At 55.2% G+C, this 25,267-nt stretch overlaps 2 protein-coding genes across 3 annotated transcripts in view; one reads left to right on the top strand and one right to left on the bottom strand.

The window, feature by feature from the left end:
* Window positions 1-1,408: 1,408 nt before the first annotated feature.
* On the bottom strand, window positions 1,409-19,404 carry KLHL18 (kelch like family member 18). Its single transcript, XM_063392510.1, has 10 exons — window positions 19,357-19,404; window positions 10,525-10,655; window positions 10,239-10,379; window positions 8,211-8,409; window positions 6,122-6,282; window positions 5,896-6,032; window positions 4,525-4,762; window positions 3,771-3,875; window positions 3,031-3,142; window positions 1,409-1,795 (listed from the first exon to the last, which is right to left on the bottom strand). The coding sequence occupies exons 1-10, from the start codon at window positions 19,402-19,404 to the stop codon at window positions 1,409-1,411; spliced, it is 1,659 nt and encodes a 552-aa protein (XP_063248580.1).
* KIF9 (kinesin family member 9) overlaps window positions 19,357-25,267 on the top strand; it is a 21,029-nt gene continuing 15,118 nt past the window's right edge. For both annotated transcript variants that reach the window (XM_063417618.1, XM_063417629.1), the window contains exons 1-7: window positions 19,357-19,689; window positions 20,149-20,223; window positions 20,804-20,955; window positions 21,685-21,772; window positions 22,344-22,509; window positions 22,635-22,741; window positions 24,472-24,678. In XM_063417618.1, the coding sequence (XP_063273688.1) occupies window positions 19,444-19,689; window positions 20,149-20,223; window positions 20,804-20,955; window positions 21,685-21,772; window positions 22,344-22,509; window positions 22,635-22,741; window positions 24,472-24,678 (1,041 nt within the window). In that variant the 5' untranslated portion in view covers window positions 19,357-19,443. The remainder of the gene's footprint in view (window positions 19,690-20,148; window positions 20,224-20,803; window positions 20,956-21,684; window positions 21,773-22,343; window positions 22,510-22,634; window positions 22,742-24,471; window positions 24,679-25,267) is intronic.

Genomic DNA, 25,267 nt, shown 5'->3' with positions numbered 1-25,267 from the left:
GGAGAAACGGATATGTTCTGATAGATTTACACATTTATAACCAGATATGCTCATTCCAGACCCCAAAATATACACAGTACCCCAATATAGACATCCACATGTACAGCCAGAGTCAATCCCGGGGATGCTGGGGGCACATCCCGCTCCTCCCAGCCCTCGGAATGCCGGGATGGGGCCGGGATGGGGCGGGGGAGATCCCGAGTCCCTCACAGCCGGGGCCAGGTCCCATCCCTGCTCCCTGCCCGGGGGAGGTATGGCTGTGCCAGGGTGGCACGGGAAGAGCCGGGCACGGAGGGATGGCGGATCACGGCTCATGCAGGAGAGGGGCTGGTGCAGGGAAGATGCTGCCAGGCAGCTCTTTGGCTCTGCCAGCATTCCAAAGTTTCCTGGCACAAAACCCATGGCGAAGACCTTTCCCAGCAGAGCGCGACAAATGCGCGACGGATTTTCCTTGCCTCTCCTAAAACATCCCGGCCTTTCTGCTCCAGCTGCCTCTCAGGCTTGGAAAATACCTTGATATTTAATTTAAAGGACACCCTGATAATCCATTTCCCATTTTGAAACCCTCAGACTGTTGCCTGGAGTCGTTTCCATCTGTCCTTCTCCAGAGCTTGCCCAAACGATCCTGGTTTAACGGAACTCTTCCCCTTCCTGCTTTCTCCATCCTGTGGCTCTTGTGGAGAAGTTTTCCACATCAGGCTGAGGAAAGCACCAGAAACCGGGGCTGTCTTGTGCAAGAAGCTCCTGGAAGCGACAGCGCCGTGTTTGCCCTGTTTGGAGACCCCCTCTGTGTGACCAAAACCCCCCAAATTGCTGCTGACACCCTGGGGAGGAGATAGGGCTGAGGTGGTTTAGCTGCTCCCAGAAGGTGCGGATGGATTTTCCAAGTCCTTGAAGCGGGAGCTCAGGTGGTTTTGCTGCTCCCAGAAGGTGCAGATGGATTTTCCAAGTCCTTGAAGCTGGAGCTCAGGTGGTTTTGCTGCTCCCAGAAGGTGCAGATGGATTTTCCAAGTCCTTGAAGCTGGAGCTCAGGTGGTTTTGCTGCTCCCAGAAGGTGCAGATGGATTTTCCAAGTCCTTGAAGTGGGAGCTCAGGTGGTTTTGCTGCTCCCAGAAGGTGCAGGTGGATTTTCCAAGTCCTTGAAGTGGCTGTTTCTATGTCCCGATGAAGGCTGGCCCCGTCCCCCAGCCCACACCGGCGCTTTCCCGCAGGAAAACCGAGGAGGGACGGGTGGATCCACTCGGATGGACGGATCTTGGCTCCGGGGGAGGCCAGGGTGGCTCTCTGCTCTCCCATCACCTCCCCACCTTTGACCTCTCAGCACCTCCACCCCACAAATGCAGGACTGCTCTTAGTCGAGTCCCTTGGCGTTCAGAGCGCCCGGCGACGCCGGCGCGCCCCGCACCCGTCAGATGGTGAGCAGCGGCACGCAGCCCACGCCCACGCCGCCCTCGTGGCACACCATGGGCGCCATGAACGTCCAGCGGTCGCTCTCGGGGTCGTACATCTCCACCGAGCTGAGGTTGGACTGCCCGTCGTAGCCGCCCACGGCGTAGAGGCGGCCGCAGTTGGCCACCAGCGACACGCGGCTGCGCCGGGTGTTCATGGGCACGGCCGGGTACCACTGGTCGCCGGCGGGGCCGTACACCTCGGCGGCGCTCAGGAAGCCGGAGCCGTCGTAGCCGCCGCACACGAACATGCGGCTGCCCAGCGCCGCCGCGCCGTGCCGGCACCGCTTGTTGAGCATGGGCGCCGCCGCGTGCCAGCTGGACGTGTGCGGGTTGTAGTACTCCACCTGCCCGGGGGGGAAAGGGTTGGTAGGGAATTGTGTCTGCTCGCCGGGGGTTTGTGTCTGCGTGCGGACTCTGAGGTGAAAAATGGTGGCTTGGGAATTCCGTGGGAGAGGGCAGATGTTGTTGAGAAAGAAGTGGGACTGGGAACAAGGTTTCAAATGATGGCCTTGCCAATAAGACTGGATACTTTGGAGAAATAGAACTGTGAAAGATGCGTTGCAGCAGGACCCACGAGGGGTAGGTTTAGAGGACTGGCTTTGAGGCATTAACAGCACTGTGTGGCAAAAGCTGATAGGCCAAAAACCACTTACAGTGCATTGTAATTAGGAAATAGTTGGCTTCTGGTTGTGATGGCGTGAATTGTAACATCTGCACCATCCCACCCTTCTCATGAGACTGAAAGTGGAGTAAAAGCTTTTAAAACACCTCTCAGTTGCCCCATCTCTGGGTCAGAAAGGGCACAATCAGACCAGGGATGCTGCTGCTGTGGGAGTCGCCCTGTGACAGCCCCTGCGGTGCTGGTGCTGCGGGGGGACTCACCCTAAAGTGGGGGCAGTTTTGGGTTTCTCGTGACAAGACCATGGGGGCTTCCCAGGGAAGGGAAGGGAGCTGGGGAAGGGTCTGGAGCTGCAGGAGCAGCTGAGGGACTGGACTGCCTTCAGTTAAAAGTTCAGCTGCTATGGGATTGTGCCTGAAGGGTTTGGGCTGGAAGAAACCTTAAAGCTCATCCAGTGCCACCCTCTGCAGTGGCAGGGACACCTCCCACTGTCCCAGGCTGCTCCAAGCCCTGTCCAATCTTGGACACATCCAGGGGTCCAGGGGCAGCCACAGCTGCTGTAGGCATCCTGTGCCAGGGCCTGCCCACCCTCCCAGCCGGGAATTCCTTCCCAGCATCCCACCTAAATCTCCTCTCCTCAGCTTAAAGTCATTCCCTGTGCCCTGTCCCTCCATCCCTTGTCCCCAGCTCTCCTGGAGCCTCTTCAGGCCCTGGCAGGGGCTCTAAGGTCTCTCTGGATCCTTCTCTCCCAGCCTGTCTCTGTGTCCAAGGGGCTCCAGCCCTCAGAACATCTCCATGGCCCTGAGTGGATAAATGAGTCACTTCCATTCCACCTCTGGTTTCCTGTCATGGGTGGAAGTGACAGAATTGGGTGGCACTTGGGGCTCTTTGGATGCACAGGAGAAGGACAGGGAGCCTTGCAGCCCCTCCTGAGGGGGTGCAGGGGCCCCAGGGCCTTACACTGTTGAAGATCTGCAGCCCGTCGTGCCCTCCGGACACGTAGATGCGGCCCTCGAACACGGTGACTCCGGCGGCGCTGCGGTTGGAGCTCATGGGGGTCACTGCTGTCCACCTGGCAGGGGGAGGGAAGGGTCAGCAAATCCCCCCCAGATTATTCTGTGATTCTCCAGTGCTGGATTCCCCCATCTCTCCTGTCCCACTCCTTGTTCAGACCATCCTGGCAGCCCAGCGGTGCCAGGATGTCGTTGTTGGGCAGACACCACACACAGAGTGGAATCTTCAGAAGGCTCTTTATTGTGGCTGCATGCTGCCTTTTATAGCTTCTACAGACCTCGAGGGCAACTTCTAATTGGTTAATATCTTTCTTGTTAATTATTCTATTCGTTAGTAAAAGCTGTTTTGCTTGTCCATCATATCTGTCTATTCTCGGATTGTTTGCATATTTTCTTTACTGGTTCTCACGGGACAAATCCCTTGTTATTACAGGTGTGCTTATTTTTAGTCCTCAGAATACTTTTGTGTTAAAGGAACTTCTCATTCTCAAAACAGCTTCATATGTGAACTTACAAATGACCTGTTAGCTGCACTTAGAAGAAACGACAGGCTGGCTATTAATTAATAGAGCAGGCCTGATTTTGTAAGGCCGTTCTTTTGTAACTCTTCTAACTGTCACAACACCAGGAGGTGGAACAGCAAAGGGGACACTCCTGGGGAAGCTCTGGGACACGAGGGGCTCTTACTTGTTTGTTTCTGGAGAGTAGGACTCCACCGAGTTGAGGGAGGAGTTCCCGTCGTAGCCGCCGCACACGAAGATCTGCCCGTCCAGCACCACCGTGCCCATGGCGCTGCAAGGAACAGCAGGAGCCCCTCAGGGGGATGGAGGTGCTGCCACCCTGCTGTCCCCAACGCTGTCCCCTGCACACCCTGCCTGTGTCACCCCACCAAACCTCCTTTTCCCTGGGTTCACCCCCAAACTGCTCAGCCCCACCTGAACTCCGAGCTCAGGGAGGGGAATGGTGCTCATGGCAGGAGCACCTCGAATGCTGGGTTTGGATTTGGGCCCCTCACAACAAAAACAGACATTGAGGGGCTGGAGTGTGTCTAGAGAGGGGAATGGAGGTGGGGATGGGGCTGGAGCACCAGGAGTGGCTGAGGGAGCTCCAGAGAAACCTGGTGAGGGGCACGTACACCCTCCACCCCTGCCCTGGGCAGCTTGGAGGGGTGGAGGACAACCTTTTCCAGGAGGAATTTTCCCTGTATCCAACCTGAACTCCCCTGGCACAGCTTGAGGCCATTTCCCCTTGTCCTGTCCCTTGTTCCCTGGCACCAGAGCCTGACCCCCACATGGCTGCACCAGAAACCCCCCAAGGAAACCCCAGCTGCTTCCACACTGCCCCATTTTCACCCCCATCCTGCTGGGCGCCCACCGCCTGCCACCCCAACCCCGTTTTCCGCCGCTTTTCCGGAGCTCTCTCCGCAGGGAGCTGCCCGTACCTCCTCTTGCTGTTCATGCTCTCCACCTTGGACCAGCAGTCGGTGTCGGGGTTGTACACCTCCACGGTGCTGAGGCGCAGCTGGCCGTCGTAGCCGCCGATGGCGTAGAGCAGCCCGTTGAGCACGGCCACGCCGACGCGGCTGCGCGCCGTGGCCATGGGCTGGCACCGCTCCCACCGGTTGGCAATGGGGTCAAACACCTCCACCACGTTCAGAGAGTCGCCTGCGTAGAAATTTGCTACTCAAATTAAAAGAGGGAGGCCTGAGGAAGGCCTGGGAGAGTGAGGGGGGGGAAGAGGGGTAAGGGGGTGCTGCTGTGTGCCTGAAGATGGGGCTGGTGTGGGGAGTTTGCCTGGTTTTCCTTGGGAGAAGATCTGGGGAAAAAAGCAATGGGAACCTCATGAGATTCAACAAGGCCAAGTGCAAAGTGTTGCACCTGGGTTGGGGCAAGAAATTCTTCCCTGGGAGGGTGGGCAGCCCTGGCACAGGGTGCCCAGAGCAGCTGTGGCTGCCCCTGGATCCCTGGCAGTGCCCAAGGCCAGGCTGGACAGGGCCTGGAGCAGCCTGGGGCAGTGGGAGGTGTCCCTGCCATGGCAGGGGGTAGGAATGGGATGGTCCTTAAGGTCCCTTCCAACCCAGACCATTCTGGGATTCTCTGTCCTATCCTGGACTCTCACATCCTATGCCAGCCTACTGCTCCCACAGGGACATTTCCCAGCCACCCGCAGAGATCCCGCTCTGAACAATTCCCATTGTTCCCACACTCAGAAAGGTCGGGGAACACTTCCAGGCTCTCCCGTGCTCTGCACGAGGATTCTCCACAAGCTCCCTCCGTGGAAGTGGCACCTCCACCGTCCACCAAGGGGCAGCAGAGACCTGCAAGTGCCATCTGTGGTGTCGCTGCTTCCCGGGAGCGCAGCTCCTCCGCAGTTTTTCCCTTGCTCACTTTCTGTTCCCTTTTCACGCCACGGTGAGGCTCACGCTGTGATCCCACAACCCCGACAACGCTGCAGAGACCCCTGCAAGTCCTGCCTGGGGCTCCAGGCAAGGACAACACCCTCAAAGTCTGGAGGAGACCCCTGCAAGTCCTGCCTGGGGCTCCAGGAAGGACACCACCCTCAAAGTCTGGAGGAGACCCCTGCAAGTCCTGCCTGGGGCTCCAGGAAGGACACCACCCTCAAAGTCTGGAGGAGCGTGTCCTAAATAAGCCTCTCTTGGACAGGATTGTGGATGGGAGATGTTAAACTAAAGGCACAGCCACCCTGAGGGTTTCACTGCAGGGGTCAAAGTGCTGCATGGAGCTGCCAGAGGAGGGAATTCCAGCGCCCCACCACCCCACCCCGCCCCGGTGGTCTTTCCACTGCAAGGTACCTGCCGAGTTGAGTCCCCCCACGGCGTAGATGAGCCCCGCGATGGACGTGCAGCACCGCGGCCGCGTCTTGAACGCCGGCAGGTGCGGCCGGCGCTCCGGCATCAGGTGGTAATCCTTGGCTTCGTCAACCAGATCCCTGGAATGCGGCCACGGGATCGTTAACCGGGAGAGCTGGCTGCCTGCAGCCTGGGCTTCAGGGATCCGGCTCTCCCAGCCCAGTCTCACCTGCACTTGTGGCAGCAGCGGACCAGGTCGTCCTGCTGCACGCGGTCCGTGAGGAACTGCGGCCGGCACAGGGGCAGGCGGATTTTGGCCAGGAGCTCGGGCAGGCAGGGCTCCCTCTGGTCTCTGTTGTAGCGGATCCAGGCCAAGGCAGCCTCGAACACCTGCCAGGGGGCAGCAGGGGAAGGTGGAGTTTGGGGGGTTGTGCAAATGGATGGGAATGAAATTACATGAAATCTTGGAATGGTTTGGGTTGGGAGGAACCTTCAGGATCACCCAGTGCCACCCCTGCCGTGGCAGGGACACCTCCCACTGTCCCAGGTGCTCCAGCCTGGCCTTGGGCACTGCCAGGGGTCCAGGGACAGCCACAGCTGCTCTGGGAATTCCAGCCCAGCCCCTCCCCACCCTCCCAGCCAGGAATCCCTTCCCAATCTCCCACCCAGCCCTGCCCTCTGGCAGTGGAAGCCATTCCCTGTGTCCTGTCCCTCCATGCCTTGTCCCCAGTCCCTCTGCAGCTCTCTTGGAGCCCTTTCAGGCCCTGGCAGGGGCTCTGAGCTCTGCCTGGAGCCTTCTCCTCTCCAGGGGAACATTTCCAGCTCTCCCAGCCTGGCTCCATGCAGGTTTCTTTCCCTGCCTCTGACAATCCCAATCTCCTGTCCCTTGGCATGGGACATTCAGCACAGAAGTCTGCAGGGAGATGAGGGAGCTGCAAGGAGGATTTTGGCAGAGGAGGTGGCACAGAACAGGAAACTGTGTTTATTTAGTGACAGAAATCTGCAGGCTGGGAAAGAAGACTGGGAATGGGGCTGCTCCAGGGGTCAGGTTTGATGACAGGGATCCATCTGCTCTGTCAGGATAACTACACTGGAGGCACCTGGAGCTGAGCTGGTTCCTTCAGGCTCCATCCCAGACACTGGAAGGGACAGAGCTCTCTGAAGCCCCACTGGATGACTCCAGCTGCAGAAGGATCCTGGTGCCCTGGTCCCAGTTTAATTTGGGACACACATTCCTGGGTTCACAGAACTGCCTATTACAGTTATTGCAGCCTTTTCGACTGACCAGAACAAAACCATCTGCTCTTTCTTCCATAGTGGCATCTGGAGTCTTTCCCAACATAATTCCCAAACTTTCCAGGGCAAAAATGCTTCTCCAACAGCACCACAAGGACTTAAAACCCCAAACCAACTTTCTTCCATCCTACAGGATGCTACTGGAATTTCTGAAGAGTGGGGCTGGCAGGGGCCAGGGCACAGGGAAATGTCACCAGGATGGACTCTTGGATCCCACCTGCTCTGGGAAAACCAGAGTGAGGAATTCTTGGTATGATACAGGAATGTGGCTGGGAGGTGAGGCAGGATCCCCTCCCTCCTAAGCCTGATGAAAGAAGCACATTTTCACCCTGCAAGGAGCAGCTGCAGGTCTGCTCTGCCTCTGTCACCTCCTCGGGAACAGCAGGACAGATGTCCAGGCTCAAGGACAGGCTCTGTTTTCCCTGCTCACTGTCAGCCCACACCCATGGATTCTCAAGGCTGTGCAAACACCCTGAACTCCTCTCACTCCCAAAACCTCCCTGACAGGAGCGTGCAGCCACATGGAATTCCAGCTCTTCTCCAGGGGAAAAGGGACAGGAGGAGAGGGAACAGCCTCACGTTGTCCCAGCAGAGGTTTAGGTGGGAATTTGCAGCAATTCCTTCATGGGAAGGACTCTCCAGCCCTGGCACAGCTGCCCAAGGCAGTGGTGGAGTCCCCATCCCTGCAGGGATGCTAAAGCCCTGTGGATGTGGCACTTGGGGACATTGGTCAGGGGTGGCCTTGGCAGTGCTGGGGGAAGTTGGACTGGATGGTCTCTGAGGGCTTTTCCAGCCCCAGAGGTTCTGTGATCCTAAAAAAGCCCTGCTGTCTGTTCTTTAGGAACAAGTCAGTCTGGAGGAGGCACTGGAAACCATCACAGCTCTGCCCAGCACCTCTGAGTGTCCCCACTGTGCCAGGGCAGCTCAGGAACAGGATAATTCCCATTCCCATTCCACTCCCAAGCAGCAAGAAACCCCTCCAGGCCAAACTTTCCTTGGCCAAGACCTCCTGCAGGCCCCACCTGCTCCTCGGACTTGACGTTGAGCTCATCCCTGGAGACGAGCTCCAGGACGTCCTCGAAGGGCAGGGCCAGGAACTCCTCGGACATGGACACCTCCACGAAGTGCTGGTGGATGAAGCTGTTGGCAGCGTCGTACAGCACCGTGCACATCATGGTCTCGGCAAACTGCCGCACGCCCAGGCAGTTCTTGGGATGCAGCCTGGAAAAAGGGAGGAGGAGGAGGGCACAGGAGTGTCAGGGTAAAGGAAGAGAAGCTGTGGCTGCCCCTGGATCCCTGGCAGTGTCCCAGGCCAGGCTGGATGGGGCTGGGAGCAGCCTGGGACAGTGGGAGGTGTCCCTGCCATGGCAGGGGTGGGATGGGATGGGCTTTAAGGTCCTCTCCAATCCCAAACCATTCCAGGATCCTGGGAAGCACAGAAGCCTTGCAGGACACACAGTACAGTGAAAGATGTGCCCTCTCCAGTGGTTCCAGCTCGCCCAGGAGCTGATCTGCACAGGCAGCTCCAGGAGAATCCAAGGCAGAACCAGAGGATGCAAAACACAAATGTCCCCTTGTCCCTGCCAAAGAGGCATTGGAGAGATCCAGGTGGCTCTGGGAGTACCCACAGCTGCTCTGGGCACCTGTGCCAGGGCCTGTCCACCCTCCCAGGGAACAATTCCTGCCCAATCTCCCAGCCAGCCCTGCCCTCTGGCAGTGGGAGCCATTCCCTGTGTCCTGTCCCTCCAGCCCTTGTCCCCAGTCCCTCTGCAGCTCTCCTGGAGCCCCTTCAGGCCCTGGCAGGGGCTCTGAGCTCTCCCTGGAGCCTTCTCCTCTCCAGGGGAACATTCCCAGCTCTCCCAGCCTGGCTGCAGAGCTGAGGGGCTCCCCTGGGTCTCTGCAGCAGCTCCAGGTCCTGCTGCTGCTGGGTGGGGACTGTCACATGAGGGTGACTCCGAGGGCTCCCACGGGGCTTGGTTACAACACAGCTGCCTAAAAATATCCCAATTCTAATTCCACGGGAGAAGGGAGCTCAGTGTGCATGTCCCAGCTCTGCAGGGTGGTCAGAATCCACTCATTTTGGGTTATTAGCCAAACTGGCAGCTGTGCACTCAAAGCCAGGACTCCACTGAGGACACCTGGCTGCTCCTGCTGGATTTGGGAGAATTTTGGTGGCCAATCTCTGTATTTGGTGGGCGTGTTTAACATCACACCACGGAATGCCCTGAGCAGCTGCAGAGGAGTCAGGCTGGGAAAACTGAACACGTCAGATTCCCTGGCACGGCTGGGAATCCATGTGGAATGTGGACAAAGAGCATCCCAGCTTTCCATTTGCTGGAACAGCCTCACAGCCAAACACCAGTGAGGAAATTGAAAAACCTGGGACCAATTTAGGGCTCTGCCACAGTTTCCTGTCCAGCTCCTGGCCTGAGGCTGTGTTCCTCCCCTTTAGCACACATGGCAGCAGGAAGGGCAATTCCTGCCAGGATGGGTTCTCAAGAAGGGAAATGTCTCCACAGTTTTGCTCTGGGTGCTAATTCCCGTGGCTGGCCAAGGTCTTTTACTGTGTCCCCATAAAGGAGTGATAAGTTATTCTGAAGGGAATGAGAATGGTAGGAGAAGGGGACAGGGTTTGATGGAATAAACTGAGGGCAGGGATGGACGGAATATTGGGAAAGAATTCCTGGCTGGGAGGGTGGTGAGGACCTGGTCTGGAATTCCCAGAGCAGCTGTGGCTGCCCCTGGATCCCTGGCAGTGCCCAAGGCCAGGTTGGACACTGGAGCTTGGAGGAGCCTGGGACAGTGGGAGGTGTCCCTGCCACGGCAGGGGTGGACTGGGATGAGCTTCAAGGTCCCTCCCAACCCATCCTGTGCTCCATAACTCTACAGGTGCCAAGTTTTGGGATGCACACTCCTCATCCTGCTCCTCCCAGGCTGGACACAGGCGACTGCCCCTGGCTGCTGCTGGGGAGCAGCTGGAATCCCCCAGGATCCCCCGGAATCCCCCAGGATCCCCTGGAATTCCCCCAGGATGCCCCAGCCCCACTCACCTCTCCCTGAGGAAGGTGCAGCAGGCGTCCTTGATGTTCTGCAGCTGCAGGAAGCTCGCCCCCATGAGCAGGGACTGCACGTTCTGCTGGTCTATGGCCAGGTGCCCGTTGTAGGCGAAGTTGATCAGAGCCTCCAGCGCACTAAGAACAGGGAGAGAGGGCAGAGAATCCCCGGGATTCCAGCTGGGACAGCAGCAGGGCATTCTATGGGATCCCTGAGGCAGGAACAGGCTCTGAGCCTGGAGGCAGAGCAGGGGGGTCCCTGTGGCCCTCCTGGGGGTTTTACCTGGGGTCCATGCCCTGCATGACGATCTCGTCCTGCTTGCACTCCATCATGTCGTTGGTGAACATGGCGTGGAAGTAGGGGATGGAGGCTGCCAGCACGATCCGGTGTGCGCTGAACTTGTGCTCCCCCACCTACGGCAGGGACAGCGAGGGAGAAGGGATCAGCTCCAGCCACTGCTCCAGCAATTCCCTGCAGCATCCAAGCATTCCAGCCAGCTCTCTGCTCGGATCAGCTCTCCCAAAGCTTTCCCCCCTAATTTCCACCTCAGTTTGACTCATCTCAGTCCGTGCTCGTGCAGGGCTGCCCTTTTTTCCTCACTTAAGCAAAAATTTCCCACTGGAGCTTTGCTTTATGGGACACAGCAGGGCCCTTCCCTCCAGGGAATCCAAGGGATACCTTGGATCCCTCCAGGGAATCCAAGGAGTCCTTCTCTGCTCCTCTGCAAAGTCCTCACCCCATCTCAGCTCCAGAGGTAACAGGAATGCTCCGTGGATTCAGGAATTCCATGATTCCCAACAGTGCCTCCCTTGTCCCTCAGACCCAGTAAACACCAACTTGCCAGGAGTTTAGAAAGAAAAATTCTGGCCAGATGGAAAAAAGGAGGCATTTTTGGAGAGCCTTGCCTCTGTCCTGGGTCTGAATCCCTGTCCATGCTGTCCTCTGTGCCTGCATTATGCTGCACAAAGCCTGTTCTCCTGGATTTTGCAGCATTCCTAATTCCCAGAGCAAAATCAGGGAGTGAAGTGGTGGGGACTATGACAGCTCATAGAAAAACCCCTTCACATTTCTATCTGTGTGTGACTTTAAGGGATGAAGGGCTGTATCAATCCCTTCTCCTAACCCCAAACCACATGGAAAACGTCCCAGAGGCTCCAAGAGCTGCAAAATCCCTGCCAGCCTCCCGTGCACACGGTGGGATGGGGAATCTCTGGGAAAAGGAGTCAGGGCTGCAGGGCCAGGGTCCATGACGGGCTCCTGGCCCAACCACTGATTTATCAGTGATCAATAAATCCATTATTGATGCACCTCCGTGCTGCTGGAAAAGCCCTTCCTGAGCGTCTCAAACGTCCCCAAACCACAGAGAAACTCCAGATCTGCTTCTGCTGTTTCTGAAAGGTGAAAGAACAAGGGCTCCTCTTATCTCTAAAATTCTGTCCGGAATTCACTCCAGCGGGAAGAGTTCATTTGGTTTGTTTGGATGAGTGCTCCCATTCAGGCTGAGTGTGCAAGAAAAGCAACATTTTACTTGACTTTCATTTCCCCCTAAGCCCAGGTTGCCAAAAATCACAACTGTCCAAATCTCATTTCAGCTTTTTAATAAATGAGAAGTGGTGCTAAAATTGAACAGGCACCTCTTAAAGTGAAACACCTGCTTCAAATGCACACAGAAACCTTCTATTTATGTGCAAAATTATCTTTATAACTAAAGATAACAGGAATTTCAACACCAAGGTTATATTTACTCAAACCCCAAGCCTGTAGTGCGACCCAAGGAGGAGAAAAAGGCCCTTATTTCACCAAATAGCTGCAACTTACAGAGCCCCGGTGGCAGCTCTGGGCCCCTCATGACAAGAGTGACATTGAGGGGCTGGAAAGTGTCCAGGGAAGGGCACAGAGCTGGGAAGGGGCTGGAGAATTCCTGAGGGAGCTGGGAAAGGGCTGAGCCTGGAGAAAAGGAGGCTCAGGGGGGACCTTGTGGCTCTGCACAGCTCCTGACAGGAGGGGACAGCCGGGGGGGTCGGGCTCTGCTCCCAGGAACAGGGACAGGAGCAGAGGGAACGGCCTCAGGCTGGGCCAGGGGAGGCTCAGGTTGATTTTGGGAACAATTTCCTCATGGAAAGGGGGGTGAGGCACTGGAAGGGACAGCCCAGGGCAGTGGTGATTCCCATCCCCAGCAGGATGTGACACCCATATGGATGTGGCACCTGGGGACACAGGGCAGTGGTGGCCTTGGCAGTGCTGGGTCATGCTCGGACTCGGTCCCCAAGGGGGCTCTTCCACCCTGAACCATTCCATGATTCCGTGCCCCGAGTCCCTGTCCAAGGGTGGAACAGTCCTGGAGCTGCAGCTCCCACCCTGCAAGGACCTGTCACCAGCCAGCCTCATCTCCTCGAGGGCCTGGCAGGAGCAAACAGCCCCAGCCAGATTCCTGCTGGGATAATGATGGCTGGGATGGAATCATCGCTGGGATGGAGTCCCCTGGGTCTGGGCAGTGCTGCCCTTCCAGGGGGTCCCAGACCGGGAATGGTCCCTGTGAGCAGCGAGATCCACGGAGCAAAGAGCCCGGGAAATATTCCCTGGAGCTGCACAAGAGAAGAGCTGGGATTCCTCCTGTTTGGAATTCCTGGAATGCTGGAGAGCCCTTGGGGAGATGGGGAAATTGGGATCTCTGCTCTAAGACCATCATTATGTTCATTCCATCAGCGCTTCGTGGTGAGTCCCAAGGAACAACTGCAGGCCTTGCTGCAGGCAAAGCTCAAGCTTTCCCTGTGGAATATGGAAAACCCTTCCAAGGATGAGCCCTCAGCACGTGTCCACTCGGTTCACCTTGGAATCTCCTTTCCCAAAGTGCTCCCTGCCTCCAGAGCCAAAGGCTCTCCCTGTCCATGGCTAAATTAATGCACTTTCCTGATGGACTCACTCTGGAGCCACCCAAGGAAAAAGAGCTCATCCTCTCCCTGATACCATTCCAAGATATTCCATTTCACAATTTATAATCTTAGGCCCTTTGCTTTAAGGCAAAGGATTCTGTTCTGCAGAAAAAGGAGCTTTGCAAGGAGCCCCTGACCCCTGGAACCCCAGAATTCCCTTCTGACGTGTCAGTGTGGGGTAACAAAGGAATGTGCCCCTGGACACCCCCACAGCCCCGAGTGTTCACACATTCCAGGGCACAAGGAGCCCTTCTCCAGGGAAAGTGGCGTAGGTGGGAGACAGGAATTCCTCTGCTCCTGACGTCAGCGCCCTGCAGCGCTCAGAACTCGCTGAAAGGCCTCAGCAAACCCCAAATCTGACTTTGCTGAGGGGGTGCTGGCACGGGGGGCACGGAGAGGCCGGAGCAGAGCAGAGCTGGGGTCCAGCCCCTCAGAGCCCCGCTCTGCCAGGAAGAGGGAATGGATGCACCTGGACCAGCACAATCCCAAACACAAATCCAGGCGGGGGGACAAGGAGAAGGGAAGGATTTGGGGCTGTTGGTGGATGAGGAGCTCCCCATTCCCCGACCAGAACCCCTCCATGCCCTGGGCTGATCCCGCAGGGTGGGCAGCAGGAAAGAGGGAATTCTGAACGGCTCCCACTGCCAGAGGGCAGGGAGGGATGGGAGATTGGGAATTTGGAATTCCTGGCTGGGAGGGTGGGGAGGGGCTGGGCTGGGATTCCCAGAGCAGCTGTGGCTGCCCCTGGATCCCTGGCAGTGCCCAAGGCCAGGCTGGAGCACCTGGGACAGTGGGAGGTGTCCCTGCCATGGCAGCAGTGGAATGGGATGATCCTGAAGGTCCCTGTAGCCCAAACCATTCCAGGATTCCATGGGAATGGTGACCAATTCCTTTGAAGCAGAGGACACACCCCCTCTGGATGTACAACAAAGCCACATTCCCAGAGAATTCCCTGGAGCTCAGAGAAGCCCAACTGCTTTTCAGAATTCCAGTTCCTCCATTTCCCACACGGATAGGGAGCATCCCAAGGGGATCAGCTCCAGCCCTGCCCTCCTCAGTGCCTCTGAAGGGACAGCAAAAAGAATTTTTGTGTTATCCTAGAACTAAAAATCCTCCTATTTTGTGTAAGGGAAGGGTTGATGGCAGCTGAGAGCTGGGGGGAATCACATCCAGGCAGAATCCCAAATAATTCCTGCCTTTTGGGCGACAACATCCTCACCCTGCAGCCCTCCTGTGCACAACGGATCATCTGCTTTTCCAGTCTCTCCCATAAAACAGAAACATTCCCTCTCTTCCCAGGGCTGTTTTCTTGGAGGATCTCCCAAACATTCTCCAAAATCTGCAGCACAGGCAGGCACTGAGTGTCCAAGGCTCCTGCTGCAATCAGGCCGGCAGCCTGAGCTGTCTGGAATTCCACTTATCCAGAGGCTCCTCCAGCTCTGCATCAGCTCTCGGGGGTGCAGCTGCTCCAGTTTGGGGGTTTGGAGTTAACAGTCTGCTCTGGAAAAACTGGGATCAGCATGGGACAGAAGCCAGCAGGGCTGTGACCTGTCTGTCCCACTGGGACTGTACACCGAGCAAACATTGTACCCCCTCCACAGCTGGGAATTATTTCAGTTTGCCAGACCTGGGCTGTATTTCAGGAGACTTTTCCAATTAGTCTTGGAGTTAGTCATGGAAAAATGGCATTGGAGTGGCTCAGATCCACAGGAGCAGGAAGAGGAGCTCACATCAGCTCCGCTCTCCGAGGGTTTGGGAAGGCATAAACCCAGCTCTCGGCACAGCTTGGCCAGGATTTCTGGAGGTGCCAGCCTGGCACTTGGATCCCTCTCCTCCAGCTCCAGAGGGAGCCAGCAGGAGCTAGGAAGGGATTTATTCCCTCTTGGTTTGTAATGAGGGAATGGCATGGATCTGTTTTCCCTGATTTCTGGAATTCCAGCAGCCTCTGCTGTGTCCCCGGAGAGCTCTGGGGCCTCTGCCTGGAGCAGAGGCAGCACATCCCAGAAAACAAAGCTGCCCAGGCTGCTTTCATCCTGCAGGGATGAAACAATTCCAGAAACAAAGCTCAGGAAGAACACCAGCACCGGGAGCTCCTTCTGTGCTGCTGAAAATCAGCTCAGGATCTGCAGCTCAGGGAATGCCGGCCCCAAACGGCGGCACCTGTCCATGAGCCGGAATTCTTGGGGTGTTTATGGAGTTTAGTTGGGAGCTGCAAAGGGAAGAGGACTGGAAACCCACTAAAAATAAGGTGGAGAGGTCTGAGAGAGGAATTCTGCCCCTTGGCTTGACCACAGCTGGGGTTCAAAGCCTCAAACCCCACCAAATTAAAAGAAAAAAAAAAGGCGCAGAGGGCTCATTTCTGCTCTCTCCATGATTATTCCAGGCCTGGGGTTTCCCTGTCCTCGTTGGAATCTCCATCATCTTTTCCATCACCACCAGTGCTGGACGAGGAGGAAAGCACAGCTTCACCTTCCAGAACACGACTGGGATGGGGATCAGCTGGGGAAAAGGGTTTGGTTGGTCCTTTTATGACCACACCAATGCCCAGACTGGTGATCCTCAAGAGAAGAAAGCAGAAATTTGGCTTTGCTAAGCAAAATCCCTACTTCTTTTTCCAAAGGAAAAGCACTAACCACAGAATGAGGTGTGTCTCCTCCCTCCCTTCCTCCCTCCAGTCCATCCATGTGTGCTCCCAGCAAATGAATATTTAATTAAACATTTCGGAGAGGCTCCGAGGGGAGCTGTGAGGGAACATCAGGAGCAGCCCTGACCTGCAGCTGTTAAAGAGACAGGGAGAGAAAAGAACTTTCCAAACCCATGAGCCGGAGCATTGGGCACATCGAGATCCAACTTCTGGGACAAAGGGGTGCTTGGAAGATTTTTGGTTTAGAGATGGGACAGACAAAAAGAGGCAGGAGTGGAAAAAAGGGGAAGAAATTCACTGCAGTGGTGTGGGAGCATCAGGATCCACCTGGGGGCTGCTCTGGGTTGGACCTGGAACATTTCTCAAAGCTTTTATCAGAGAATCATGGAATGATTTGGGTTGGGAGGGACCTTCAGGGTCACCCAGTGCCAGCCCTGCCATGGCAGGGACACCTCCCACTGTCCCCCAGGCTGCTCCAGCTTGGCCTGGGACATTCCAGGGATCCAGGGACAGCCACAGCTGCTCTGGGAATCCCAGCCCAGCCCCTCCCCACCCTCCCAGCCAGGAATCCCTTCCCAATCTCCCACCCAGCCCTGCCCTCTGGCAGTGGGAGCCATTCCCTGTGTCCTGTCCCTCCAGCCCTTGTCCCCAGTCCCTCTGCAGCTCTCCTGGAGCCCCTTCAGGCCCTGCCAGGGGCTCTGAGCTCTCCCTAGAGCTTCTCCTCTCCAGGGGAACATTCCCAGCCCTCCCAGCCTGGCTCCAGAGCAGAGGGGCTCCAGCCCTTCAGCAGCTCCACGTCCCTTCCTTACTTCTGGGTAAGACTCATCCCAACCCTGTCCCTGCTGGAATCCCAGCCTGGATTTACAGCAGGAAAACATTCCCTGGGCAGGGCAGAGATGGTTTGTGCTGCCTGAATTTGGGGTTCCTGAGTGATCCAAAGCCACCTCCAGCTTCAAGCTGGGACAAACTCCTGCCTAAAGCTGCAGCAGCTGGAGCAGGCAGCCTGGGATGGGGAGGGGAGGCTTGGCCGAGCTCATTCCATCCCCACGGGACACTGGGGAAAGGGATGTCCAGAGGCAGAGGCAGCACAAGGTGGGATATTTGGGATATTTTCACAGGATGACTCACAACAACAGAGAGGAATGAAAGGAATGAAATGCTTGGAATTCCAAGCTGTGGGTGTAGGAGGGAAAGCTGGAATGCCTGAAACAACACGGACAGAGGACTGAGAATGTATCAGGTGCTGCTGGGATCTGTCTTTGGGATTTTGGGAAGGAATTCTTCCCCGTGAGGGTGGGCAGGGCCTGGAATGGATTCCCAGAGCAGCTGTGGCTGCCCCTGGATCCCTGGCAGTGCCCAAGGCCAGGCTGGACAGGGCTTGGACCAGCCTGGGACAGTGGGAGGTGTCACTGCCCATCCAAGGGGTGGCACTGGGTGATCCTTAAGGTTCCTTCCATCCCAAACTGTTCTGTGATGGTTTTGATCTTTCCTAATATATTTTAAACCTCTGTAGGGATAAAGAGGATTTAAACAGCCCTTTGCTGTGGAAAATCCACAGAAATGGGTAATTATTCGCAGAAATTTTAGAGACAATGGTGAGGAATTTATCCAAGCTAGGACAGGGATCACAGACCTCCTGCTATTGTCTCCCACAGACACGGGGCTGCCAGGATCTGGTCATCTTCTCCTGCCCCACCAATCCAGTTCAATCCTAAACCCACTACACTCTGCATCCCAAACCGGCTTTGTCACAGAACTCCCCCAGCTTCCAGCCCGGACTGTCACAAATATCACCGTGCAGAAGGAACAACCCCTTCCAAGGAGGATCCCAAGCCTCGGTCCCTCCTCCCGGGGATGGAGCAGCGCCCGTATCCATGGCACGCTCCCCATCCCACCCCCGTGGCAGGCCCAGCCCCCGCCGGCTCCTTCCCCTGGCAGGTTTCGGGGTGAGTAGGCTGCGAGCACCTTTAATTAAACTGCAGGGTTGGCTCTGCAGTGACTCAGAGCCGCGTGTGGCTCCCACCCCGCCGGCTCCTCGGGTCTGCAGTCCTGAGGGACCCCGGCAGCTCCTGCAGGGGCAGGGACACAGCCCCGAGGATTTAGGATTTAGCAGGGAGGATTCACTGGTTTGCCATGCTGAGAAGGGCTGCTCCTGTCAGGGAATGGTTTCCTGGGGAAAGCCATCCACAGGCTGCTCCACAAATCGGGATCCGCAGGCGCTCCGAGACCCCGCAGGGCTGGGGGGCTCCAGGAGCCCCCGACACCCCACGGAGGGGTTTGGGGTCTCAGCTCCCGCTCCTGTCCCCCTTCTCCCCCACCAAGGGGTCTGAGGGACCTCCAGCTGCCTCCTTCCCGCTGGAAAAGAGACTGGGCCCCCTCCATTAAGGGCTGGGGTGCCCCCTCAGGGGTCTGGGGGTTCCTCAAGTACCCCCTCCAGAAACTGAGGTCCCTCAGCACCCCCAGGAATGGGGGGATCCCTCAGCTCCCCCAGGAATGGGAGGGGTCCCTCAGCTCCCCCAGGAATGGGGGGGTCCCTCAGCACATCCAGGAATGGGGGGTCCCTCAGCACATCCAGGAATGGGGGGTCCCTCAGCTCCCCCAGGAATGGGGGGTCCCTCAGCACATCCAGGAATGGGGGGTTCATCAGCTCCCCCAGGAATGGGAGGGGTCCCTCAGCACATCCAGGAATGGGGGGTCCCTCAGCACATCCAGGAATGGGGGGTTCATCAGCTCCCCCAGGAATGGGGGGTCCCTCAGCACATCCAGGAATGGGGGGTCCCTCAGCACATCCAGGAATGGGGGGTTCATCAGCTCCCCCAGGAATGGGGGGTCCCTCAGCACATCCAGGAATGGGGGGTCCCTCAGCTCCCCCAGGAATGGGAGGGGTCCCTCAGCTCCCCCAGGAATGGGGGGATCCCTCAGCACATCCAGGAATGGGGGATCCCTCAGCTCCCCCAGGAATGGGAGGGTCCCTCAGCACATCCAGGAATGGGGGATCCCTCAGCACCCCCAGGAATGGGGGGTCCCTCAGCTCCCCCAGGAATGGGGGGTCCCTCAGCACCCCCAGGAATGGGGGGTCCCTCAGCACCCCCAGGAATGGGGGATCCCTCAGCACCCCCAGGAATGGGGGGTCCCTGAGCTCCCCCAGGAATGGGGGGGTCCCTGAGCTCCCTCTCCTGAGCCTGGGGACCCTCAGCCCCCTCAAATGCTGGGGGGGTCCCTCAGCCCCCTTAGGGACCAGGGGCTCCCCCAGTTCCTTCTGAAGGGCACTGGGGGAAGTCCCCTCAGCATCGCCCCTCATTCCCATCCTAAACCTCCTCAGGGGTCCCTCAATGTCCCCTCAAGGACCGGGGTCCCCCTCGGCAGCCGGGGGGAATCGAGGTCTCTCAGCCCCCTGAGGGGTCGGGGTCCCTCATCCCCGTCAGGGACTGGGGGTCCCTCACTCTCCCTCAGGGCTCGGGGTCCCCCAGCCCCGCTCGGCGCCCTCCCGGCTCGGGTGGTCTCTCGTCCCCCCCGCCCCCGGGGGCCGGGCCGCACCTTGAGCGTCACATCGCAGAGCTTTCCCTGCCGCCGGATCTCGCCCATCACTCCATACCCGCGGCTGGGCAGGTCTCCCACCGAGAAATGCACCAGATCCTCGGGATCCAGCTCCGGGTCCGCCGCCGCCGCCGCTTCCAGCATCGTCCCGGCCACTCCCGTGCCGCTGCCGTCCCGCTTCGCCCCCGCCGCGCGCTGGCCCCGCCCGGCCGCCGTACGCGGGGCCGCTTCCGGGCGCTCCCGGAACATGCCGTTGCCATAGAGAACCCGGAAGTGGACGCTGCCATGGCGACCCCGGACGCCACGCTGGACTCGACTGTAGAGGGCTCGCAGGTGGAAAAGGAACGGGAGGGTGCCCGGGGGGGGGTCTCCCTCCCCTCCTCAAGGGGTGATCGGAGGTCGTATCCCCGCACAGGCGGCATCAGCCCCCCAGGCATCGCCCCCTTGCCCCGGGCATCACCCCACACACACCTCGGGAGAGAAGCACGGCGTGATTTAGTTGGGAGGGACCTTCAGGATCATCCAGTGCCACAGGCAGGGACACCTCCCACTGTTCCAGGCTGCTCGGAGCCCTGTCCAGCCTGGCCTTGGACACTGCCAGGGATCCAGGGGCAGCCACAACTTCCCCGGCCAAGTCCCAACCCTTACAGGTGGATTTTCCCCAAAGTCCTGCCCAAATCTGCTCCCCTGAGCTGTGGGAAGGGGGCCCTCCCGCTGCCAGGGCTTTGGAGATGTGTGGAAACACCGCGGGGGTGTTTTTCACGTGGAATGGGGGCTGCTTTTCCCCGGCAGGAGGAAGAAGAACAGGAGAGCTCTGAGAGGCTGGGAACGAAACAGCGTTCTGCCACACCAGAGAGCAAACAAACGGTAATTCCAGCCAGAATCCTGGAATTCTCTCAAAACCCACCCCTGCCATGGCAGGGACACCTCCCACTGTCCCAGGCTGCTCCAAACCAAATCCAGCCTGGCCTTGGGCACTGCCAGGGATCCAGGGGCTGCTCTGGGCACCCTGTGCCACCCTCACAGCCAAGAATTCCTTCCTCAAACCCAGCCTGAACCTCTCCTCTTTCATTCAAACCCATCCCTCCTTGTCCCACCACAGCAGGACCTGCCCAGAGCTGTGTCCCCATGGCTCCCCAGGCTCCCTCGGCTGTTTGTAACTCCAGGAGCAGCCTCAGCTTCTCTGGGAATTCCTTCCCATCTCCTCATGTCCAGAACCACTCCCAGCAGGAATCGCTTTTGTCCTCTCCTACCCAAAGCCCCTTGTTTCTGCAAGAAAAAACGCCACTCATTTAGAAGTTGTTCTCTCTCTGATTCCTAGTGGAGATTTCCCCCCACAAAATTTCCCTTCCTCCTTTCCCTGCTGTTTTTCCTTTGAAGAAATAATTCCCAACTGCTCCAACACCGACTTCTGAGGTTTTTTTGGATATGTTCTGTGAAATGCCAGGACCAGGAGAAGGAGCAGAAGCAAGACCAAGAGCAGGAGAAGGACAAGAACAAGGACAAAGATGAGGACAAGGAGCAGGAGCAGAATGAGGACCAGGAGAGCATCATTTCCTCACTGCTCTCTGATGCAGAGCCCAAGGGTGGCAGCCCCAGGTACCCCCCAAATGTTCCCCTGCCTGAAATCCAACAAGTCCTGGCTCAGCTCGAAGCTCCCCAATTCATTTTAGAGCAGTCACAGCAGGTGTGAGAGGTCACAGAAATCCTCAGTGTGCCAGAAATTCCAAAGGTTTTGTCCCAAACTTGAAGTTGTCACTGCTTATTTCACAATTACTGAGCACGGGCTGTCTGGGGGTTGTGTTTGAGGGAAAATGTGGGATTTACACATTTCCAGGGACTCAACAACCCTCAGTGCCTGTGGCTGTAGCAGCTGGGTGATCCCTGAGCCCTCCGGGGGTGGGTTTTGCTCAGCAGATCCTGCAGCCTGTGGATGTCTCCTCCAGGACACTGAGAATCAGCTGCTCATTGGGAATGGAAAGGATTTTTAAAAAGAAAATCCCTCTCCCATTCCCCCTGCAAATATTTTGGGTTTTAACTCCAGAATTGGTGTTACCCAGCACTCCTGAGCCTGGTGCACAGGGGGAGATCAGGAGATCAGCATCAGTTTGGCCCTTCCCATTTCACACCCTCAGCTTCCCAAGCAGAAGGAATTTTCAGCAGCTCCTTGCCCCGCATTTAACGGGGAATAAAAGCTGCAGCTGAATCCCTGCCAATGCTTTATTTTGAATTTTGACTCCTCTGCCTCCCCTTTTGCTGGCAAATAATATCAATTCCAGTTTGGGGAATGCCAGACTCTTCTCCTGCTGGTTTTTCCTCTCTCCTCAGAACACCAAAGCGAGTCCTGGTGTTCGTGCGGGTCAAGCCAAGCTCTCATTTTGCCCAAGATATGATCAAGTTTGGCTCAGACAACAAGGTAGAGTACAAGGAATAGGGAGTGGGGAAGGTTTGGAGTTTGATTTCAGCTTTTCCAGTGGAAAGGAAGGATGTTTCCATCCCCTGAGGCCACGGATTATGTTTTGGGGGGTGTTGGTTGGGGGAGTTCCTGCTTGGCAGTGGTTTTGCCACAGCAAGTGTGAGGATGGAATACACAATTCCTGTGGTACAATCACCAGGAAAACCCCCCAAAGGGCTGGGGCTGCTCCATGAGGAATTCCCAGTGCTAACCACAGTTTGGCACAGTCTGTTTCCATCCCCTCTTATGCAAATCCCTGCCTTTGCCTTCTCTTGCTTAATTAAGAATCTCCCTGCGGCACAAAATCACTGAAAGCTAAACAGACGAGCTTAACCACATTTCCTTTTATTTATAACATTTATCACCAGAAATTTGAGAGCATTGCCAGATATTTTTAGGGCATCTGGAAGCACCCGAGGCAGTGAAATAACTCTGTTATTTGTGCTCCCTTTTCTGCTTCATCCCAGGTCCTCTGAGCTGCTGAAAACCCTCAGGGCTGTGGAGCTGACCTCCCTCTCTTTTTGGCTTGCAGACCATCGATATCTACATCCAGAAGAGTCCCAGGGCAGGAGTTGTGAATAACTCTCAGACTGACTGGTCCTTCAGGCTGGATGGGCTCCTCCACAACGCTTCCCAGGAGCTGGTTTATGAAACAGTGGCCAAGGACTTGGTGGCCAAAGCTTTGCAGGGCTACAACGGTGATTCACTGCACTCATTGCTCCTTTGATCCCAAAACCAGAGTGGATCTGAGCAGAAATCCACCTGCTGCCCTCCTGGAGGCTCCCTCCCCAGCTGATCCTTTTGCTTTTGGGGTTTTTTTCAGGCACCATCATGTGCTATGGGCAAACTGGGGCTGGCAAAACCTACACCATGACGGGAGCAGCCTCAGAGTACAGGAACCGAGGGATCATCCCCAGGGCAATCCAGCAGGTACTGCAGCTGCTGGGGAAGGAGGGGGGCAAACCCCAGGGAACAGCTCTTGCTGGTAGAAGAGTGTTTGAGCAAAGTGAAGAAGTTTTATGTGGGTTTTTTCCCCCTTCATTTTACCCCAGAGGTGGTGGTGAAAGAATAGAGGAGTTTTATTGTTGTTCCTCTTCAGTTTCTGTTTAAGTTCTTGCTGCTCCCAAAATGTCAGTGAGCCTTCAAGAGAGGTGTTTTCCAAACTGACATTTTGTGAGATCGGGTTAAAACTGATCATAAAATCGTTTAAAAACACCTCTGAGGCACAGAGACCCTGGCACAGGGTGCCCAGAGCAGCTGTGGCTGCCCCTGCATCCCTGGCAGTGCCCAAGGCCAGGCTGGAGCAGCCTGGGACAGTGGGAGGTGTCCCTGCCGTGGAGGATGGAATTGGATGGGCTTTAAGGTCCCTCCCAGCCCAAAGCATTCCAGAACTCCATGATTCTATCGGATCATTAAATCCCAATCCAAGCTGAGCCCTCAGAGCTCAGATTTAGCCCCACACCCCCCTAGTCTGGAGCTGTTCAGAACTCTCTCTGTCAATGTCCATCTCTATATTACAGAAATTGGTGTCTTGTATACATCTCCATGTATTTATGTTTTATATCTATCTATATTTTATACCTGTTGGTACCTTATGTCTGTATTTGATAGACACAATCTTATATTTTATACCCATTTTATATTTTATACCCATTTATATTTTATACCCATTTATATTTTATACCCATTTATATTTCATACCTATTTTATATTTTATATCAATTTATATTTTATACCTATTGTATATTTTATACCCATTTTTATTTTATACCCATTGTATATTTTATACCCATTTATATTTTATACCCATTTATATTTTATACCTACTTCATATTTTATATCCATTTTATATTTTATACCCATTGTATATTTTATACACCTTTATATTTTATACCTATTTTATATTTTATACCCATTTATATTTTATACCCATTGTCTATTTTATACCCATTTATATTTTATACCCATTGTCTATTTTATACCCCTTGTATATTTTATACCATTTATATTTTATACCCATTTTGTATTTTATACCCATTGTATATTTCATACCTATTTTATATTTCATACCTATTTTATATTTTATACCCATTTCTATTTTATACCCATTTTATAGTTTGTACCAATTTTATATTTTCTACCCATTGTATATTTTATACCCATTTCTATTTTATACATATTTTCTATTTTATACCTATTTATATTTTATGCCCATTTTATATTTTAGAGATATTTTATACCCATTTATATTTTATACCTATTTATATTTGATACCCATTTGATACCCATTTATATTTTATACCCATTTTATATTTTATACCCATTTTATATTTTATACCTATTTTATACCCGTTGATATTTTATACTCATTGTATATTTTATACCTATTTTATACCCATTTTATATTTTATACCCATTTATATTTTATACCCTTTTATATTTTATACCTATTTATATTTTATACCTATTTGATATTTTGTACCCATTTGATATTTTATACCCATTTTATACCCATTGTATATTTTATACCCATTTTATATTTTACACCCATTGTATATTTTATACCCATTTCTATCTTACCTCAACACCTTCACAAATATCTCCCCCGAAAAGCCACAAATCACTCCCAAACACGTCCCCACCTCTGTGTCTTGTCACAGATCTTCAGGTCAGCCGCAGAATTCCTGAACGTCCTGGTGTCCGTCAGCATTTCCTACCTGGAGATCTACAACGAGGCCCTGTTTGACCTGCTGGCGCCGGCGCTGGGCCCGCTGGCGGTCACGGACGGCCCGCAGGGCGCCCACGTCCGGGGGCTCTCCATCCACCCCGTCAGCCACGAGGAGGAGGCGCTGCACCTCCTCTTCGAGGCAAGAGAGCCCCAAAATCCCCCGAATCCCGGGGCTGTGGGCGCTGCTGAGGGGGGAGTGGGTGGTCAAGGTGGTGGAAGGAGGAGCAGCCATCCTGTCCTTGTAGGACATGAGAAAATGGTGGGACTCCAAATATTTCAGAAGTCAAACCGCATAGAAAAAGCTTTATTGTCTCATTCTTACTGTTTTTTATAAGGAATTCCCATACAGACTTAATTTAACACAATTGGTGAATAGGAATGACACCTCCCCAATCCCATTGGTTAAACTGGAGAAACAGCTAAAATGGGGTTTTTTTTGAGAACCACAAAAGGAAAACACCACCTGCAGAAATATTGTTTAGAGGAAGGAGAGTTGTTTGCAAAGATTGTTTTGAGGAAGGAGAGTTGTTTGCCAAGATTGTTTTGAGGAAGGAGAGTTGTTGTTTGCCAAGACTGTTTTGAGGAGAAGCTTTCTTGAGAAGTTTTCCCTTGGGGAAAAGTTGGCAGCTGCCAGCGGGGTAAAATCTGTCAGACCCAGAAATATGAGGCCCACACCATGCCAGCCCTCTTGGCTGTGGGGAGAGAAACGGGAGAGTCTTGGTCTGGCA

Source organism: Prinia subflava, chromosome 1 (genome assembly GCF_021018805.1).
Source record: "Prinia subflava isolate CZ2003 ecotype Zambia chromosome 1, Cam_Psub_1.2, whole genome shotgun sequence".
Taxonomy (NCBI): domain Eukaryota; kingdom Metazoa; phylum Chordata; class Aves; order Passeriformes; family Cisticolidae; genus Prinia; species Prinia subflava.
This window is presented reverse-complemented; position numbering and strand designations above follow the sequence as displayed.